We start from the raw sequence: 21588 nt of genomic DNA, 5'->3' as shown, positions 1-21588 counted from the left end.
ATTTGGGCAGCCCCGTGGAGCAGCGGGGACGGAGACACCGGACACTGGCACCATTCAGACACCCTGCCCCGACCCAGCCCACAGCCACAGGGCAGGGGTGGGGACAGACCCACTGCTGGCAGCCCTGCTCACTCTCCTCATCCTCACCACTGCAAAGCCACCCCCCCACAAGCACTGCCCATGGAGGGCAGAACCCCACGGAGCTGTCAAAACCACAGGCACAGCCTTTGCTCCCGGGCAAGCAGGCACAGAGGGGTGAGTGACGTCTGTACACACAGTTTAATCACAATACAATTAAGTCAGATGCCTCATTGGAAGACTGGATTAAAGGCATTTGATTTAAATATTTGGGGTCATAGAGAATATCTGCCTTGTGGTACTATTCACTTTAACACTTACTTTTCAAACTTCAGCTCAACATGGACCAAAAACTCATGTGTTCCTGCATGTGCACAAATCATCCCATAATCACTGGATTTGAGGAAAAGCACTGAATGCCACAAGCACTGTCAGAGCCACAAGCTGCCAGTGCTACCCTGCTTGGCCCTGTTTTACTTTGCAGAACTAGAGGCCCCTGAACTGGCACATGCACCTGGTTCAGTGCCAGGCTGCTCACCTAATCCCTTGGGAACAGCATGGTGCTTCCGCTCTCCAAAGTGTCACACAGCTTTAACTGATTTATTCTGCTGAATTTCTTTATAACTTCTGTTAAGAAAGAAATTATTAGGAAGAGGCAACTCTTGAAATCTGAAAAATTGTGAATGTGGCAAACAATCCCTGTCAGGTCCCAGCAAGACCTGGGCTCACAAACCTTGCTCTATGATAAGCCACACCATTTTTTTCCCCTTAAAGGATAAATAAATTAAAACCATCCTACTGGGGGAATGGGACGTGACTGACTCCAGAGCTTCAAGCAGGCATGAGACAGTAATGCATCTTTACTCTGCATATAACACATGTAAAGCACGATCTTGATTTGGAAGTGTCCTACCTTTGGATGCTCTATCCTGCCCCCACAGCACTTCTGCCAGGCAGCTCACCCGCAGTGGGAAAATCCACAGGGAGCAGGCATGGCGTGGGGTTGGGCCTCACAGTCCTGCTCCCAGGAATGCTGAGGAGAGGTCGGTGTGGTGCTCATGCAGCTCAGGGTTTAGTGGCAGCGATGATGAGGAGGGAGGCAGAGCAGATGATGAAGCTGGATGAAGCCTGTCTTGGCTGCCCCACACTTACCTTCCCGTTGGGAGTACCCAGATGGGTACCCAGGGCCCGTAGGCATCCCACCTGCTGGAGTGAGGCCTGGACCCCAGACCTCCAAACCCAACCCTGGTGCCAGCCAAGCCAACAACGACGAGATTCACCATCTCTGCAGCACCTGCCCTGGCACTTGGCCGAGCCCTCCACCAGCATCCAGCTAAATCAGGAATGTCCCTGTCTGCTCTCAGGGGATGGGGGCTGCTATGGATGAACAGGAACTGGAAGTGTTTGAGGCCTGTGGGAGGACTGGAGGGGTGGGAAGGAAGGTCTCCCTGAACTGAGAAGGTCGCTGCGTGCAGCGAGGCCATGAGTTGCCGTGGTGGGAGCAGCATTCCCGCCGGCCGATCCGCAGGGATGCGCAGGGGCGTGCCGAGGGGCACCAGGGGGAAACTGGGTTCAGCTCCTGAAGATCTGAGCAGATCTTCACATGACAAGGAGGGGAGGTTCTGTGGGAAAATGCTATCGGGCCCGGCCAAGCCACGGCAGGAAGGAAATTCCCCCAGCGGAGCCGCCATCGCGCGAGGGCTCTGCTGTGGCGAGTTCAGGGACTTCGTAAATAACTCGGCCATCCCCAGGGAGGCATTGCTAAGGTCGCTGTTTTTTCCCTTGAACTTTCCAGATGAAGGAAGCAATAGCAGAAGCAACAGCACAGATTTGGCCGGAGATCAACTGTACTGACAACAGTCAGAGAATTGAACTCAGAAGAAAAGTCCTTTGTGTGTGTTGGAGTTATCACCAGATGGGCTGGGCATCCCTGGAAGTTCTGCTCAAAAATATTCCACACGGGCAAAACCCCCAGAGCTGGAACTCAGTGGCAGATGTAACCCGCAGTAACTAATTCCACCGTTTAGACCAAGTTAAAAATGCAGGGCACATGCTTGGTGCCCATTAAAAATTAAAATGTTAAATTGTATTCTTCAGCAAACTGCTGGGATTGAGTAAGTAACAACCCTGATTAAAGATTAAGGATGGAGAGTCTATAAAACACTAATTACCACTGTACTTACAGGGAATTTGGCCTGTTGGGTTTAATTACTTCTAGTTCAAGATCACTTGAGTTCAGGCTGGGCTGGGGAGCGCTGTTGGAGTTGAGGAAGCTGTTTACATTTGAAGAGATGACGGATTCCAGGCTGGAGTTGATGATACTGTTCCTGTTCTCCTCTAAAAAACACCAAAATCCAAGAACCATCAGCTGCCACTGAAGGCAAAGTCAAGAGCAAATGACTGCGAAGGCATCGAGTGTTCCCAGCAAACCCTGCCCCAGTGCAAACTGGGAGCATCTCCCCAGAGCTCAGAGTCAGTTACAGAGATATTATACATTAAACCACAAAAAATACCAGGTACTCTTTGGTTCTTTTAGTTTTAAGATGCAGGTACATTTAAATAAGCACCATTTTTAGCAAGCAAATACGCACTTTTCTCAATGCATTAATATTTTGTATTCCCAAAGACATCTAAAATGCCCCAACCTGAAAGAAATTAAAATGCAAACTATGCACAGGAATGGATTTGTGTTACTGAAATCAGCTCCCAAGGGATGGAGTGTTTGGACAACAGAGCAAGACAACACTTTAGATCAAGAACAGGACAGATCACCCTAAGCTGCCTAAGGACCTAAGTTTATCTCAGCAAAAAATGCTTCAGTCTCATACTTGACATCACTACTCGTTGCTCGTTCCTGTCCAGGTCTAAAGGGGAAAGGGAATGGAGTCTCTGCTCCATTTTAGCTCAGCTCTTTCAAAATGCAGAGCCATGGTGGGACAAAGACCCGGCTTTGGATCTGGAAAGGAATGGGATGTGTTGGGCATCCCCTGGTGCTGGGATCATTGCTCTGCTGACAGTCCAGAGCTTCTCAGAGATTCCTGTTTCTCTCAATCACATTAAGAGATTTCCTCATTATTTGTGTAACTTCAGCAGTGAGCACTGACAATATTGTGCATCTCAAGCTGACACCACAGCATGGGCCCCTCCTCATCTCTGCCCCAGATCCCCTAAAATCCCATTAACTCATTTCCAGGAGAAGCTTTTTCCATATGAGCAGTAATTGTAATTGTGAGAAGCAATTAGCAACACTGATGGCACGACAGCAGCCCCAGGCAGAGAACTGCTGCTTCTGGGATGATGCTTTCCTGAAAGACAGGCACCTGCTGGAAAACACGGAGAGTCCTACTTAAAGGATATATCTTTCCAAAATTATTTTTCCAGTGCACAATAATATGGTCCAACTACAACCAAAAAGCACAAAGAAATATGGAAATCCTCATTCTCAATCTCCCTTAATTGCTATCTCTGCTTGTGCAAGGAGAACGTGCAATATGCATCCGTATCCTGCGCACATTTAATGAGGGATAAGAGTGCAAGAGGAACTCCTGGGATATGTGAAAAGTTAATCCTGAGCACACAGCAGAAAGGAACTGCCTGTAAAACAGCCTGGCAGGAGCGTTGTCTCAGAGCGTTGGGGCAGCTCTGCCACTGCTCTAAAGGGAAAAACCACATCAGCCACAGGTTTGTGGATGTCCAGAGCAGGGTCCGATACTCCTTGTCCTGCTCCTTTGCTGGAGCTGCTGCATTTCCCAGATACCTGGACAAAATCAGCACCTACATGGCAGCAGGACAGGGCTAAACCTTGGTTTATCTGAGGTTGAGCTTATCTGTCAGAGATGAGCCAAGGCCAAGGATGTGTTAATTATGTTGATACGCATCAACATGTTCCTGAAATTGGGTTTCCCTGATCTTGATCTGCAATGAGTCACCATGGGGACAAGCAGCACAGACACCTCTCTGTCCCCAGCTCTGTGAAAGTTGAAACCTCTGGGTTCAGAGGGCATCAGCACCTTGTGATGAAAAAGATTATCCATGCAGAAGACAAAGATGGAAAAGTAAAGAAAAGCAGAACGCTGAGCTCCACAAGTATCGACATGCAGACATGGGAGCCAGCAGATGAAATGAGAGAGAAATTAAGCTGCCTAAGGACCTAAAAACCCCAAATCCCTCTATTTTTGTGTCTGCTAGAGCAGGTTTTGGGCAGCCTGTGACAGACCACCTAAACACAGATGACCAAGCTCAGGGATTGCTCACGCTGAGCCTGGTTGGACCCAGGGCCGACCTGAGTCCCTGGAGTGTGGACTAACACTACAGCTTATTATTTCCAAACATTTTCTACCCAAGACTGAAGTCCAGGAATAAGCTCCATAAGCCTGACAGATCAGTGTGGATTGTCTGCCTAATCTCCACACCAGTCACCAGCCAATATCAAATTAGAGTCCCCGTCAGCCACAGAACTGGAAGTGTTTCAGCTAAAGGGGAAGGGAGATGAATGGTAGAATCTGAAACTCCTGCTTTATTTTATTTCCTCCTTTTTAAAAGGCTGAAACTGTGTTTTGCTTCATGTTTTTAAATGCTTATGTGAAGGATTCTTTGCTGGGAGGTTTAATTGGGTCTTACAGCTACAAGAGCAGAACTGCCTTTCAGCTAAAGAGCACTTCCAGAGTGCAGAAGGGAGAAGAGCCACTTTGCAAAGAAGAAGAGCAAGAGCTTCTGTTAATAAACCAAACCTGCAACTTCTCTCTGAGACCCCCCTGGGTCAGTTGTGGGCAAAAATGGGAATGTTTAACAACAAAATAATCACTATAATCATAGATTAAACATAATGATCTAATCCACTCTCTTGCATTACCCTGTCTGTTGAACATGATAATTTTCGACTTACACACAGCTTTGTATGATGAATTCTAGTGAAAATTTTACAAAGATATTGGACTTCGATAAACAAATTTCAAGTAATGGAAAATCCACTGTCCCACTTCACTTCTTATGGTAAAATTATTCTCAGTCTTAAAAAATGTGCACCTTGTTCCCCTTTTGAACGTTTCTAGCTTCAATTTTCAGCTTTCAATTTCTGTGTTTGAGCTGCTGCCCAAGCCCTCGTGCTTCAGCCTGACTTTGAGCCTTGGCCCATCTCTGGACCAGTTAGAAAGAAAACAAAGAAGAAAGGAAAAAGAAGAAAGTAGTAAGAAAGGAAGAAGAAATGAAGAAAAAAGAAACCTCACATTATTCCTCAAGTGACATGTGCAGCAGGGATGGCAAACACTGAATAAAATGGTAGTGGCTTCCCAAAGATACAGGAGGAAAACTGGGAAAACATTGCTTCATTTGGGAATAAATAAATGCAGAAATAAACACATGAGCTCAGTTCCTCTTCCAGGCATGGGGAGGATGGCACACAAGGGCTCCAGCAGCCCATTGACCCTGGAGTGTGACAAGCAACTGCTTAGTTAGCAGAAAATAAATCACTAGGACTGAATTTTTCAAAAGGAACTTTTGATATTTGAGGCTCCTCCGACAGCTGTGCTACACCATTCCCAGAGCACGCTCTGGTGCCACCGCTGCTTCCTCAAACTCACACGGATTGTTTCGACACCCTCCAAAATGACAGTGGCTGGTAATTAACAGTAACTCAATCAGACAAACCCACATGTTTTGAGAGTCAGCAAAGTCCACAGCGACCACTCTGTCCACCCTGGGAAGCTGGGTTATCTCCAGCCCTCCCCTGCTCCTTGCTCCATGTGTGCTTGTTCTGCTCACCAGGGCACTCTCTTGCTTTTTGATCAAACTGGGAGAGCTCCCAGTTGGTTCCAGGAACACGTGGCCTGGATGAACCAGAGAGCTGGGAATTGGGTTTATGCTGTAACGCGAAGCCACAGCCTGAGCAGACACATTTCTGCCACCCCATGAGCAGGGATGGGGCCTTGGCTCTTTCATCCAGATATCTGGAGCATCAATTAGTGACAGAAATGGAAAGATGAGCTCCAACATTTTTAAACTGCCATGGTACATAATCCTCAGGAAAATGCCAAACCTCCTGGCCAAGTTTTCCTGTCTGTAAAAGGCAAAGTGCCTGAGGGCATCCCAAAAGGGTTGCCCTGTGGGGATGTCGGCGGGTGGCCACCCTCGGCACAGGTGTGGCACCCGCGTCCTGGCAGCTGATGACAGCAATGATGGGGGCGAGGAACATGAGAAGGGGAACACGCAGGGGCCAGTCAGGTGGGGAAGGGACAGCAACACTTTATCCCGTGCTACAGCAGCCTTGTGTCGAGCCCTGGTTAAGGGCTCAGATGCCAGGAGAGCTTCAAACTCCCCACTGATGCAACAGCGGAGGAAACTGAAGCCTGACCCTGTTATGGAATCATCTCTTCCACTGACAGCAGTAGAACTGCATGGGGATGGCATGGGAATGACAATCTGTTAGGCATGATTAGGGCAAATATGGAGGGTTGAGAGGGTGGCTGGGCACTTACGCTTCTCGTTGGGCTGGGGCGTGTGGAAGAGCGTCAGCGGCCGCTCGCTGCAGGAGGGAGGCTTCGAGTCCATGCTCTTCTTGCGGGATAACAGCAGCTGTGAGTTCGACGCCGGAGTCTCTGGCACCGTGTTAAATATCTGTTAAAAATAATAAACAAGTTGTTCTCTGGCATCATCCTTCGAACAGGACAGCTGCCCACCTGCCTGGGCTGCACCACTCTACAACCACTCTGCAGCGCAGCCTCTGAGGAAGACATGTGGTCAACAGGGCAATATTTTAGGTAGAATTTCCTAAATTCTACATTCCTGCTCTGTCTACACTCCTCTATTTTTCACCCAAGATGCACATTGCAGGATGGGAAGAACCCTGACACTCTGGCACTCTGCTGAATTTTTGGGGGTGCAGATGATGGCGAGTGTCCCGGACAGACCAGCCATCACTCTCCCCATGCCCCCTGCAGCGCAGCCTCGGCGCCCACGCTCCCACGCCTGCATGCCAGCTTGGGAAAGTCTTTGCAACTTTCAGCCACAGCTGTCAGAAAACTGAGTAATCACATTTTTCTCAAGGGGATGGAATTTTAAAACTGCATGAACCCAAAGAGAAGCAGTTTTGTTGGTTGTTGATATTTGGTTATTTATTGTTCCTCTTCTGGATCCCCAGGCTCAGACAACAGCAGCCTCCATACCAGCTCTCTCAAGGTCTCACTTCATTGCTAGAGCTCATTAAACCCCATCCCTCAGTGTCTTTCCTGCTCTACCTGCCCCAGCCAGACAGTCAACCAGCACGGACAGAGGTTCCCAACAGGAAAACTGCATTTTGACACAGCTCACTGCCCGCCGCAGCATGGGGTGGCTTCTCTGGAGCACATGGCTGTTGCCACAGTCACTGGCAGCCATCACAGTGGCCACCAACAGCCATGGCCATGGTCACCAACAGCCATTACCACGGTCACCATCAACCCTCTCCAGTGGCCATCACATGCCACCAGCGAGTGGAGCCGCTGCCAGCAGTTAACGGGTTTGTTTCATGAAACAACAACATCATCTTCACACACACACACCAGCCCTCCACGATGATTCCTACAAATCCCTGATAAAGTGCCAGGACGCCTCAGCCAAAAATATCAATGTCCTGTCCCTCCCAAAAGTGCACAGGGGCAGTGGGAAGGGCAGCGCTCGGCCCTCGAGAGGAGCTGATGACCCACTCCCAGTGGATCGAGCACCACATGGCCAAGGACATCCCTCCCTGGCCTTTCTGAGGACATTGCTCCCCAGCCTCTCTGTCCATAGGGACTCCCCGTCTGGGCTCGGGATCAGCCCTGAAGCCGGTAGCTGGGGTGAGGCACAGGAATTGGAGCTGAATCCCTGTGTCCAGCTCCTGCATGTGCAGCACGACCCGGCAATGGCCCGGTGAGCGCTTGGATCTGACTGCACAGTGGGACAGATGGAGAGATCATGGAGCCCTTCCTGGGGAGCTCTGCAGTGCTCATTCACACATTCCTCATGGGCTCAGGGATTAGTGGAGAGAGAGGCTGCCCCAGTCACACTCTCTGCAAGAAGCACCAAATGTTGTCACCCCACATGCCTGCCCACGGCCATTCCCACTCCACAATGGCTGGTTCCCAGTCTCCCCATTGGAGTCTGGGGGCCAGTGTCTCCCCAGCCTCTTGCATGGATGAGGCACCATGTTCTCTGCATCCTACCCGCCCTCCCCAGCCCCCAGCAGCTCACCAGCCCACCCTAGCACCTCACCAGCCCTGCCCAGTACATCCCACAGTCCCAGTTAGCCAGGCTATTCATGGCTCACACAGCTGCACATGCTTCAGGTGCCTTCCCTGGCTCTGGGACCCTACCATGAGCCCTGTGCTCAGCAGGCTAAATACAGCTCCTGGGAGGCAGGATCCTCAGCACAGGGGCTGAAATCAGTCCCAGGGCACCCTGCCTGCCCTGGGCTCCACTCCCCACACCCAGTACGGCCACTACCTGCTTTAATGTGCTCCTGCTTTCAAATTGCTTTTCAGTAATAAATTCACCTTGGGAAATATAATGAAATATATAAACCAGGCAAGATAAAAGCATTGATTTATGAATTGCATTTTACACAACAATTCCCACAGCACACTTGAAAATAAACTTCCAGGTTTCTGTTTCAGGTTTTTGGGGGTTTTTTTGGTCTTTTATAACAAGAGAAGATACAAATGCTCTTCAGTGAGGAACTCAGTGACTAAAAGCAGCCTCATTTCAAATGCAGCTGGAACATCATTATGAAACTATTTTGCTAAAACCTTCAGCACTGAGATCTTACCATAACTTTGCATTTCTGTTAAAGCCCCCAGTCAGCCCAAAAAGCCGATGGCCTGCACTGCACCCTCAACACAGGCTCTCCAGCTGCTCTTGTGGAGGCAGGGAGAGGTGTGGGCAGCGCAGGAGGCATTACAGAGAATTAGGATATCTTTTATAATACATAAATGTGTTGTAGTCACAAGCACATGGAGGAAAGGCCGAGAATCGCTCATGGATAAATCCTGTTAAGGAAAGTGGCATTGGGGTTCATTAGGAAGTGCTGGGCAGCAGAGCAGGGCATGTGGCTCCTGCTCAGCTTCCTTAGGCTCCTGTTTGCTCCATTGCAACACCTGGCAGGCAAACAGAGCCATCGTCCCTTCCTCTCCAAGCCCTAATCCTACTCCCATCCCAAGGTTATTCCACATTTCCAGAGGATCTGGTGTCAGACTCATGGGACATGACCCAAAGGGCAGCAGTTCCCAATGGCAGCTGTAATTTAAAGACAAATGCAAGGGCTGTAACACCTTGATGCATAGGGATCTTCCTGAGGAGAACATACCTGAGCTCCTCCATCCCAAACCAATACCACAGCCTTTCTGTGCCCACAGAAGCAACATCTCCAAGAATCAGAGATCCTGTCTCCCTGACCCCACTGGCTGCATGTTTGAGGCCCCACTGCAGCCCCATGCAGCTGTGCCCCAGGACTGCTGCCCACACCACACAGAGCAGAGGTTCAGCCCTGCATGTGAACACATGACAAACCTGTCCAAGATGTCCCCCAAGACGCCTGTGAGCAAAGCCCCATGTGACAGCTGTGATGCCACCCTGCACCACCACCCTGGTCAGGGCAAGTTGGTCTCTACTTCTACCTTTGCAGCACAAATTAGTTACTTCTTTCCAACCAAAACCAGACTAACAAAAGAGCATAATCACGGAACTGGATGAATTCAGAAGAAAATGGTATATTTTAGCACATGCAGTCACCCCATGCAGTCAACTGGGAGGGACAACCAGCACCGAGCCACCACTGCTCCACTGACAAACAACATCCTCATGGCCAACAAACACAAATGCATCAGGATTCAGGAGATCAATGCTATGGATAAAGCCAGTACTTGATAAACCCAGATTTAGTCAGCAAAGCAGGAGCCAGCCAAGGTGTACATCTTGCACTAGCTTCCTTTAGTGCTCATCTCTCTTGAAACCAAGGACAAATTCCTACTAAACAGTGGGAAAGGGGGAGAAAGGGGATTTCTGTGATGGAGACACAGACATGCTGACTTATACTGGGATGCCAGGAATAGCTTGGTTACCCAACTGCAGCCCAGGAACAGGCAATTTTGGTACCTCTGTGCCCTCTCCTGAGCTGTGTCCCTCACTAGTGACAGTGCCAGGGAGGTGCCAGCTGTCCCTTCCCTGGCACAGCCCCCCCACCTGCAGCAAAGCTGCCAGTGCTGCTGGTTATAGGAAATGAGGGGGGCCCTGGGAGAGGGGTCTCCCATTGGGAAAGAGAGACCAATTCCTTCCCATAAATAATTGACACTGAAAGAAGCCAGGGAAGCCATTACCTTCTCATGGTTTTCTATTAAAATTTCAATCACGATGTTCTGGAATTTGATGTCCATAATGGCAGCGACTGTTTCCTCTTGAGGTCGAAGCAGCGTCGGCCCAAACACCACACCCAGATTAGCAACAGTCATCAGGTTCTGCTTGTGATTATCTGCAACTCTGGGAAAAAACAAAAAGAGAAAGAAAATGAAGTAGGTGATGGAACTAATCCGCAGGGAACCCCCTCTCTGCTCTCCCTGACTCGTGGCTGGCACAAGGCTTACAACCCTGTTTACATTTTTTACGCTCCTGGTGAGCTCCTTGAAGGCTCAGCCATGTGGAAAAGTACAAATTTAACTGTTGTGTTCCTGGAGACCTTTCAGCCTCCATGAATTGACTAATCCCACAAAACCCCAACCCCGCACTGGCCACCGAGCCTCATGCTGCAAACCACTCCCAGGAAAACATCTTGAATCATTAATGCTTAAAACCCTTCTGAAAACAAATTGTTGGACCTCTGACACACACTGCTCTCCAACTCAATGAGTGACCTCATATGTTCCAAAGGCCAATTCCTTCTCAGCCATTCCAGCGCTGGGCTGCACCAGAGGTCAGCCCCATCCAGGTCATCCAGACTGGCTGGGAGGTGACGATGGGTCTCTACCCCCAGATCCCCATGGCCCACATCTGCCCTTCTCCATCCTGCTGAGGAACCCACCAGAGATGAGCACCCGCTCACTCAGGGACCCACCAATATTCGAGCTTCCTCCCTGCCACCTCCATCTCTTTTTTGTTCACAAGGGCACAGACCAGTTCAGAGAAGCGAAACAGCTCACGCTGAGGACGTGCCACGGTGTGTTTGAGGGGTTAACTTGGAGCAGCTCCAGTTGGTCCCTGGTCTTAGTGATGCAAATCCCCATCAGCCCCAATGGGGCACGTCCTACACTCTGTCTCACCCCGAGGATACCCGTGCACTGAGGACACACTGCATGCAGGAGGCAGTCCAGGAGCCCCCATCCATGTCAGACCATGGATGCCAGGGACCAGGTGCTCGGCTGCTCCGTGGCACAAGCCTGGTTGTGGCATGGACAGAACTCGCTGGGTACCATGGAATCTGCTGAGTCACACAGGGACACGCGTGCGTGCGGCGCAGCCGGGACCTGCGGCGCAGCCCTGCAGCTCCGTCTCCCTGAGTCTTTCTTGTGGTTTTCTCCTCACCTCTTCAACCAGGAAACACGGCAGCTTCAGGCTGTGTGCTCACACGGTTTTAAGCCTAAGGGGGTTTTAGTGTCTTTTCCCTTCACTCTTTCTCTCCTGTTTCCATGGATAAATGCAGCAGAGGGGCACAGAGTGAGGCTGGACTGCCCCAAAAATTCATTGCCATGAGCTTTTACTATTGACCTTGGGGTCAAGATATTTGTGGGCATACTCAGTGTATTTCAGCACACTGTAAGCACAGGTTGGTTTAAAAGAAAAGATGTTTTCCATCCTTTTCCATCCAAATCTCACTTGAACCAGAAAGAACTCATTCCTCATCTCTATATACAGCTCCTCAGGCAGCAGATGGGGACCTCAGCACAGAGTAGGGCTCAGGGTTGCTGGTCTAGCTTCTCCCAACAGCAGCATCAGCCCTACTTACTGCCCAGGCAAGAAGCCTCACTTCGGTGCATGTTACATCCCTGGAGAACAGGCAGAGCTGTCACCTCCACCGAGTCTGCGCTTAAAGGTGGGAGGTCCTGGCCAAAGCCCCTCAGGAGCTGGTGGAACCTCCCTCTTACCCGTAACTCCCCCCACTGTCAGGAAGCTCTGAATATTTTATCACAAACGTGCGGGAAATCTCCAGTGTCGGTAAACGCTGCGGGAGATGGGCTGCCCTGGAGACGGGCTCCAGCACAGAGATGACAACTTTGCCAGTGCTGAGATGATGTGCTGCCCACAGGGCTGCTGTCATCCCATCCAGGCTGGACATTCCCATCCCCAGATGAGCACAGAGCCTCTCCCCATCCCCATCCCCATCCTCACCACAGCCAAGAGCACACCAAGCTGTGCACTGCAACACTGGCACCACCCACCGTGACCCGCAGAGCTGGGAGAGGGGGAGCAAACTTTCCTTAGGGAGTCACAACCCCATGCAACAGTGAAAAAGGCAGAAGTCCAGTAAGAAACATTATATGCTACATAATACTTCTACAAGGATTCGAACCTTCCCCTCACTCCCACCCATCTCCTCACCAAGACACTTACAAACCCCAAAGACATTTTCGCATTGCAACATCTACATTTCAAACACACATTCACGTGCTCCTAACTCGATTTGGAAAAACACAGCTGCAATTCAAATGGCTTTGAAAAGTACTAATAAAATAATAATTTTAGTGATCTTCTGCGGTTAGTAAAACAATGTTCATTTATTAAAAAAAAAACCTAATTGATCTAAGTCATACAAAATTAGGTCCCTCCATTTCTCATTACCGTTACCATGTCCTACATCACTCTAATAAATTGCACTGTCACCAGCTCATTACGGTGAGGCAGCTGTGCGTGGCCCTGGTAATTATTTCAGACTGAGCTATTAATGGCTTCCCAGGCAGGACATGATCCTGCAGCACCAGCCACGGACCTGCCCTAGCAATGTCCACACGGGTGGCCCCTTGCCTCCATCACCAAACTCCACTGTGTTTTATTTTGCCTCTGGAAGTGTGGGAGCCATTCTGCAGCTATGCAATCTGGTTCCTTTCTGGAATAAACCTTAGTGGCACATGAACTGATCTGCATCCTGGGTACTTTTCCAGCAATAGCCTTCCCCACACTGGGTCACCACAGCTGTGCTCCAAAACATGATTCACCTTTCACATCCTTCAAATTCCACAACCATTACCCACAGGATAATTTACTCTAAATTATACCTCTTCATCATCTTTTGTACTAGGAAATAATGCCACAGTTTCTAAAGATGGGGTGTTCTCAGCCCAAAGTGAGTTTAATGCCGGGGCTGTTCAGCAGGGACTGGCAGTGCCATTCCTGAGCTGCCCTTTAGAAGGTTTCCAAGCATTCACTGTTATTTTCCTTTTAACCTGCTGTTTCTTTCCGGTCCTCAGTGCACTTTGAAAGAACTGCACTAACATTAACTTTGATGGGTCCTTTTCCCACTCCCTCTCCATACCCACTTTGGAGGAGTCACATCCAGCACAGGGAAGAAGCAACAGCTAATGGAGGAATGTGCAGAACCTCTTCACTCCTGCTTGGGGCTCCCAACGGGCCAAACTACCACTGGCTTTTGGACTCTGGGCTGTGCCTCCTCCTCTCAACACATGATGCTTCCCACATGCCTCCCTCCAGGATCAGTGGGAGATCAGCCTGGCAGTGTGGGACAGTCCTTGGCCATGGGAATATCTGCGCTCAGCAGTGCCTTACCAACACGCAGCTCCACGAAGGCCTGACCCACTTGGTGCTGACCCAGGAGCTGTGCTGGATGCTGCCAGCACCCAGCCAATGGCACTGAGACCGAGCTCGGGACACCCCGGGCCAGGAGCCCAGTGCTCCTGTGGGAGCTCCATCCCAGCAGGTCATTCCCCAGGGTGTCTGTGGACGCCGCTCACTTTACACTCACTTTCAGCAAAACAAAGGAGAACAAGAGCAGAGTAAATCCATGTTGTGTGTTAAATTAGATTATGCCCAGGTTGCCTGGATACCGTATAATCACTGCCATGACCAAACACAATTTAATACAGGGTAATTGGTAGCCAAGGTTCAGCGCAGGGAAAGCGCAGGAACAGTAAATATTCCCTGGCTGCGCTGGCTCGCGGTCAGCACTATGTAGGAGAGGAGAATGGCAGCGGGTGCCATGGGCAGGCAGCACAGTGTGGGCCCTCACTCCTCTTACCAAGATTAATGAATTTGGTCTTTTCACCCTGCTCAATGGCTCAGACTCATTTTCACTAAGACCCAGTTAAAGAATTCATTTGCTTCTCCAGCAAACTACACAGGTGCTTCCAGTCCTCCCAGTAAGAGCCAGCACTGCAGCTGAACATCATGCACAGGGCCCAGGACAACAAAAAATGGACCAGCATGAGACTTCTGGGCTCTGACCTGGCACCAGTGGGATCACTTGACATTGGTGGACACAGTCCAAGCCCCTGCCCAGCACACTGGGCACCAAGAGCCACAGAGCTCCATGGGGGCTGCTCCAGTGGATGCCACAAGGGCACTTGGCTCTGCTCCCCACAGAACTCCTGTTTCCTGTGTCTGGAATACATACTTTGTGCATGTATTTTATATATGTGTATAAAATTATATATATATAAAATTTTTTGTGTATGCATTTTATATATAAAATACATGTATCTGCATATCAGCCCAAAGTGCCATTATTAGTTCAAATATCTTCCCTGATTCAGAACAAAATCTCTGAGCAAACAACCATTTGAAGGGAACAAAGGCAAAGTCTGGAGTGTTTCTATTTCCATGCCTGGGACAAACCTTTGAAAACAAAGTGCTTGTTGTGGCTGGCCTAGCAAGTCCTTAAAGGATGGAAAATAATGCAGCTAATTCCTATTGCTACAGGTAAAAATCCATCTCCTGTCTGCCATCACCAATAGAGCTGTTTAATGTGAAAAGCCAGTCACGCAGAGGCCAGCAATTCCCAAAATTATTTAGGCTGCTCTGGGTAGTTTGACAGAAATTAAACACTCACCTTTGACTCTGGATGTGCATGAGAGGTAAAAAGCAGAGGGAGTGCAGGCAGCACGCTGGGATCTGAGGGGGGCCTGTGGATCCACCATCCTGGGTGGGCTGTTGGTGCGTGGCAGAACTGCACTTACCCCATGCTAGTGAGATCCCACCAGGGCAGCAGCTGTGTTCCCACCCAGTTCATCCAAAGAATCATAGTATCATGGAATCATTTAGGTGGGAAAAGCTCTCCAAGATCATTGAGCCCAGCCATTCCCCCAGCACTGCCAAGGCCGCCACTAACCCACGTCCCCAAGTGCCACATCTACATGGCTTTTAAATCCCTCCAGGGACGGTGACTCCACCACTGCTCTGGGCAGCCTGTGCCAGGGCTGGACGATCCTTTCCATGAGGGAAATTTCCCTAATATCCAACCCAAAACTCCTCTGGCACAACTTGAGGCCATTTCCTCTTGTCCTGTCACTTGTTATCTGAGAAAAGACCAGACCTCCACCTCGCTCCATCCTCCTGTCAGGGAGTTGTAGAGCATGAGAAGATCCTCCCTGACCCTCCTTTTCTGCAGGCTGAGCCTCCCTCAGGCCCCTCAGTTGCTCCTGGTGCTCCAGACCCTTCCCCAGCTCTGCTGCCTGTCTCTGGACACGATCCAGAAATCCCTCCTGGGGCAGCACAGCCCGTGCTCGGGGAGGCTCAGCACAGCCAAGCTTTGTCCAGGTGGAACCCCACAGCTCCCTGCTCCCAGTTGCCCCCACTTCCAGCCATTTAATCTGGATCTCACCCAGGAATGGACGGACGGACACAGGCGGCTGTGAGCGCACACAATTGCTGGTATTTATCAGATACAATCTAATGAGTTCTGGGAAATGTTCCTGGGTGCATTTAACTCATCCCTGCACATTATTGAGTTTAATTGGGCTGCAGCGTATGAGTGTGTAGGTGGAGAGCGGCAGAGGGACTGGGTTGGCCCCCACTCGGCTTCACCCCTCTCCGAGGGGCTGGCAGAGTTGTGTCCCAGGAGATGGTGGCCCTGCAGCTCCCTGGGGATGACTCACTCTTGCTCAAACCTACGGTGGGTCTCCCAGCCTTGGGAACGTGTCCAATGGTCAGGAATGCAGTAGGTGTTTATTGTAGGCGTGTTGTGACCACGGTGCCCAGCGCAGAGCTGGTGAAACCACCCGTGCAATTCCACCTGTAGCAGCGTCCACTGGTGTCCCAGGCAGCTAAACTGGTCAATCACACATTCCTAAACCATTCCTAAAAAGGCTATGTGCATCATAGGAGGTGACAGGGACACTGGTCTGCAGTGGCTGCTGGGAGACAGCCCTGGAGAACCAAGGAGTGTAGCACCTCAAAGGAGCCTGGCCAGCTCTGCTTCATCTCATGTTCCAAAGGCACCTGGGACATGGGTTAGTGGTGGCCTTGGCAGTGCTGGGGTAACAGCTGGACTCAATGACCTTAGAGAGTTTTTCCAACATTCATGATTCCATGATTCCCAAGCTGGAGCACACAAGCACAGAACTGCCACACTTCCAAATTGCACAACTGCCTCTTTATCCTGCTCTTGAGGCTCTGGACATGACTGCACTCTTTGGGTTGCTCTTGGATGCAGGGAGCTCTGCAAGGGCCAGAGGAGTCTGGAGTGGCAGGAGGTCATTGGGCTCAGTCAGCCACATCTGTGGGAATTGGGAACATCTGGAATACAGACAAACCCTGCTGCTGGCAGCCCAGGCTCCACAGGCCACAAGCTCACAGCTCCGCACCCTCCCCAGCCCCGCCATTCCGGAGAGGAGAGCCAAGCCTGAGGAATGTAGATGGAGGCCAGCAGATCCAGAAGGAGGACAGATCACCAGGGGAAACTTGCTGAAAGCAAAAACCTTCAGAGGCAACACTGAGGACTAAAGGGGTCTCAGCAAGCAACCATGCTGCTCTCGAGTTTCCTGCTCAGGCAAGGATCAAAACTGTGCCTGCACTGATTCTGGGTGCTTTGGCTTGCTCCAACAAGACTCTTTTTCTCCTGGGTGAATCTGGCCACAGCTGGATGTTTGGGTTCACTCCCAGGGAAAAAAAAAAAGGGCTCATGTTGCACTGAGAAGATGCCGAGGCCAAATGTGAGGTTCAGTATCAGCGAGTCTGATCAGTGCGAATTCCAAACGTGCTGCAACTTGCAAGGAAAACACGCAGGGACCTGCAACGCTGCTCTGGTTCAGGCTTCCCAGACCAAGCCAATGTGGTTTCCAAAGCCATCCTCTCTGGCTTTGGGCAAGCTGAGCTTGATGGGGGATCTCAGAGGGATCTCGGATCTGCTCACCAACCCTCAGCCCAGGGCTGAGTGGTGCCGGGCTGGCACATTCCCTGCACCTCATCACAGCATCAGCAGCACTGTAGGTTTCCATTGACACCCTGGTGAAAGCCACAGGCACGGCCACGACTTGATGTTAAATGTCACTGTGGTTTCCACCTGCACAAATACAGCAGCCAAAGGGGCCTCACCCTTAAACAACCCCAGGGACAGGGTGGAATGGGGGCTGCCACGGCCACAAACGCCATCCCTGTGCCACTGCCATCCCCAGCCCCAGCACCCCGGCAAAGCCCCTGCTGAACAGGCAGGTTTTCCTTCAAAAACAGAACTCGCTGGTGCTGTCACATTGCAATAAGAAACCCACACGGCCAGCAGGGCAATGAAAGCCCCAAGGAGAGGTATAAGTTACAAACAATCCTTTGAAAGATCTGCCACCACGGTAAGCGCTGTGCCGAAGTCTACAACCTGCTGCGTGGAAAACAGCCAAAATAAATGGGCTCCCTGGGAGCCTCCTGTCAGGAACTGGCACTGGGGTGAGCAAGTGCACCTCCCACCATCCCTGCAGGGAATCATTCCCAGCTGGAGCCAGGTCATGGGGCCACATGCAGGAGGTGCCTGGTGCACACCTGTATGTTCACACGAGTACAGTGGCCACGGGGAAGGAGAACAAAGAGGGAGTTTGACTTTTTTTTTTCCTCTTAGAGGTGTTTTGGAGCACATTTGCTTCACAAAGGAAAGGTTAGTGCCCACTCCTCCAAAATACTGAATTTCAAAGAACAACAATTTTAGAAGAAAGAGAATACAGGAATAACCAGCTTTGCAGAATAAGTCATGGCGAAAAACAGCAGGAAAAATGCTTGTCCCACCTTTTCCGATGATTGAAAACATCCCTCATTCCCCCAGTCTTGTGTACCCTGCCACACACATATAGGTTGCAACAAGATGGCTTCAAAGGTCCCTCCCAACCCAAACTTTTCTGTGATTCTGTGAGCTGGAGATCACGGGGAAAACTGTTGCTCAAAGACATCTTGGCGCTGATAATTTCTGGTCTCCTTCCTCGTGCTGAAAAAAGATTAGACTAAAAATTGCTGAGTTTGGTTCATGTGCTGGGTCTATTCATACAGAGCAATCAAGGGATGTGCTCATTAAGATGTCTCCATCCCACTCTGTCTGAGGCAACGGCACAGACACCACCAGGGAAAGACCAGCCAGTTATTGGAAATCTTTTGCTCACTCTCACTTCAATCTGTTTCCATACACAGTTTCAGTTTCACTGTGATAAACAATTAAAAAGAATCCAGATATAATTATGTGCTATCAACAACCTCTATCCCACCACACCAAGTTCAAACACAAGCCCACAAGCATTCACACTTGAGGAATGCAAAATGCCTGGTGCTGCTCCTGGAGATCCCGGGCATCAAGTGGGAGCTCAGTAGAGATGTTCAACCACAGAAACTCCACAGCTAACCTGGCACATGCTGCATTACGAGCTTCTAAACCATCATGCCAGGTTGGTGACATCAGCTTTAGTCCAAGACCCCCATTATCATACCTATAGACATGAGTCTTGTGCGGGAAGAACCTAACGAGAGGTGCTGTAGGCTCCAGAGCTCATTCCTCTCCAGCCAAAAACTGGGGAAACTGCAGAAAACATAAGGACCTTTTGGAGAAGCTTGGAAGGAAAAGCTACCAGCACACACACAGCTGCTCCATGGACAATCCAGGCTGAGGGGGTTAAAAGTTCATTTGCAGAAACAGATGCAGATAGCTAATTTAAACATTACAGGAAGTCAAGCCCAAAAACCCAGAGAACACCTACAGGGCTTTCTGTGGTGGTTTTTCTTTTTAGTTCTGCAGAATCTCAAAAACAAAACCAGAGAAGTAAAAGGAAGGCAGAGTAGGCAAGGGGAAGGCATGCACAGAGTGCTGCAGGGTACACTGTGCTGTTTGGGCTCTGTGGAAGCATCACCGGCTCCTCCACCAAAACACATGAGGTAGAGGAGAGCAAAGGGGAAACCAAAGGTGTTGCTGTGCCCCACAAGGCTCTGACACCTCTGGCTCCAAAGCACAAATCATACAATCATGGAACCAACAGAATGGGTTGGGTTGGAAGGGACCTTAAAGCCCACCTATATCCAACTAGGGAAAAAGGAAAAATGGGCAAAGAAAGCACGGCAGGAGACTGACACGAGCCTGAACCAGGACAGCCGAGCTCCAGACAGGACTCTCCCATCTCCAGCAAGGCAGGACGTGCCTACAGGGAGTCACCTTCCATGTGACTTTTGCTACCTATGGAAGTACCCAGATCCTCTGAGTCACCCAGGGCTTTGCCCAGGAGCCAGCAGTGCTGTGATCCAAAAGGAGCAAAAACAGGCACTGGGCAAAAAAATGGCATTCCCGAAGGCAGCAATGAGGACCACTGCCTGGCCTGGGGCACACTAGCTCAGAGAATGCTCCCTGTTTGCTTTTGGCAGCCAAATCAAGTGAGGAGCATAAGAGAGCGGAGCATCTCAGAGGCCTCAGTGGCTAGTGGAAATTTCCAGAATGTCCGGGACAAGAATGACTTACTGGAAGCAATACATAAATCAAGCAAATGAATAGTTACCAGACAGCAGCATAAACAGCTGCCATGGGGATGAAATCAGACCTGCTGTGCCAAGAGGCGTCAGCCTCCTTGCTGGCTGCACCTTCGGGGGAAACCAGGAAAACAAACCAAGGAAAAGCACATTTCTGGGGGATCTGCCACCCCTGGTCCCATGCAGGTGCCTCGGTGGGTTCCTGAAGTCGTGGGCACAGAGCCCACCATGGTGAGCACTGGGGACCAGTTCCCAGGGGGCTCTGCAGGGCAGCGTGGCTGGGAGCGCGGCACAGGGCTGCCAAGGCCGGGACTGCTCCACGCCGAGGAAAACAAGCACGGGTTGTATTTTTAGGCAGAAGACCTGGAGGAATTTTTTTCTTCTTCTCCTTTGCCAACAATCCCTCGTACAGCAGCGAGCCCTCCGGAACACACCGCACGCCGTGCCCGGCCCCTGCCCTGTCGCGCCAACGTGGGTTTTGCTGGATCCCCAACAGCAGCTGCCCTGCAGAGCCCACAGAAACCCTCAGAAACCATCGTGCTGATCAGCGGCAAACAATTTGTGCTAGAGATAACAATCACTGTCTTCTTGGTTAAAAAACGCAAACTAGAAAACGCCACCGGAGCAAAACCAAAGGGAACCAGTTGGTGTTGGCCAGGTTGCAGCTGGGAGAGATTAGAGATAATTAATTCTGCTAAATACACGTACACACAGCTTGGCTGCAGCCTGCTCCATGGTCCTGACCTTGGCCAGGAGAGGAGTGGGTGCATGGGTCAGGGGACACCGGGGGCAGTGGCAGCGATGCTGGGGGAATGCTGACCCACGGGAGGGTCTGGGGGCCCTGCGGAGGATGCACGAGCCCAGCACCACCTTCATTGGAGAGCTGGACTCACTGCCACAAGAACAAAGCAAAGCTCAGGTGTCAAATTATGGCCACGCACAAAAAATAACTCCTGAAATGCTTGAAATATAAACAGAGTGAAATCCTCCTGTTCTGCACAAAAAAAGAAGAAAGAGACAGGGATGATATTGCAGCTCCACAAACAAAAATGGCAATTTTCTGCAACCAGCTCAACTCTGGCAGTGCCTCTGCCAGCCTAGTACCACTGTGGGAGCCTTGCTTAGCTTTGACTTACTGGACAGAAAAAAAATTGGTTTAATCATAGAATCCCAGAATGGTTTGGGTTGGAAGGAACCTTAAAGACCATCTCATTCCACCCCCTGCCATGGGCAGGGACACCTTCCACTAGCCCAGGTTGCTCCGAGCACCATCCAACCTGGCCTTGAACACTTCTAGGGATGGGACAGCTGCAGCTTTTCTGGGAAACCTGTGCCAGTGTTATCCGGTCTCACTGACTCTCATCAGGATACGGGCACAGGCTCAGGGGACGGTCTGGGCTGTGGGTGCTTAGGTTTCCCTGCTGAGATCTCCTCAAAAAAATATCAGAACAAAGAGATCTTCTTGCTCTCGGGAACAGCAAAACACAGCTGAGTTTATTATGGGGATCCTGAGAGTATGAACATGTCCCAGCAAAGAAGATTAAAGGGTTTACCTACTCATGGGTCAAGGAATAAAACTGTAATAGCAAGTTTCACTGGAACTAAGGTCTGCAGAGCAGGGGAGGAAATTGCAGCATTACA

At 50.4% G+C, this 21588-nt stretch overlaps 1 protein-coding gene across 3 annotated transcripts in view; it reads right to left on the bottom strand.

Moving 5' to 3' along the window:
* The window catches only part of ARHGAP26 (Rho GTPase activating protein 26), a 113471-nt gene that overhangs the window by 22695 nt on the left and 69188 nt on the right, over positions 1 to 21588 (bottom strand). For all 3 annotated transcript variants that reach the window (XM_027718573.2, XM_027718574.2, XM_027718575.2), the window contains exons 18-20: positions 10404 to 10563; positions 6552 to 6690; positions 2262 to 2415 (exon numbers count right to left, since the gene is read on the bottom strand). In XM_027718573.2, coding sequence (XP_027574374.1) covers positions 2262 to 2415; positions 6552 to 6690; positions 10404 to 10563 — 453 coding nt within the window. The remainder of the gene's footprint in view (positions 1 to 2261; positions 2416 to 6551; positions 6691 to 10403; positions 10564 to 21588) is intronic.

This window comes from Pipra filicauda, unplaced genomic scaffold (genome assembly GCF_003945595.2).
Source record: "Pipra filicauda isolate LSUMZ 115617 unplaced genomic scaffold, ASM394559v2 scaffold3_size10097308_pilon, whole genome shotgun sequence".
NCBI lineage: Eukaryota > Metazoa > Chordata > Aves > Passeriformes > Pipridae > Pipra > Pipra filicauda.
Note: the sequence above shows the minus strand (reverse complement) of the source record. Positions and strands in the feature narration are given on the sequence as shown.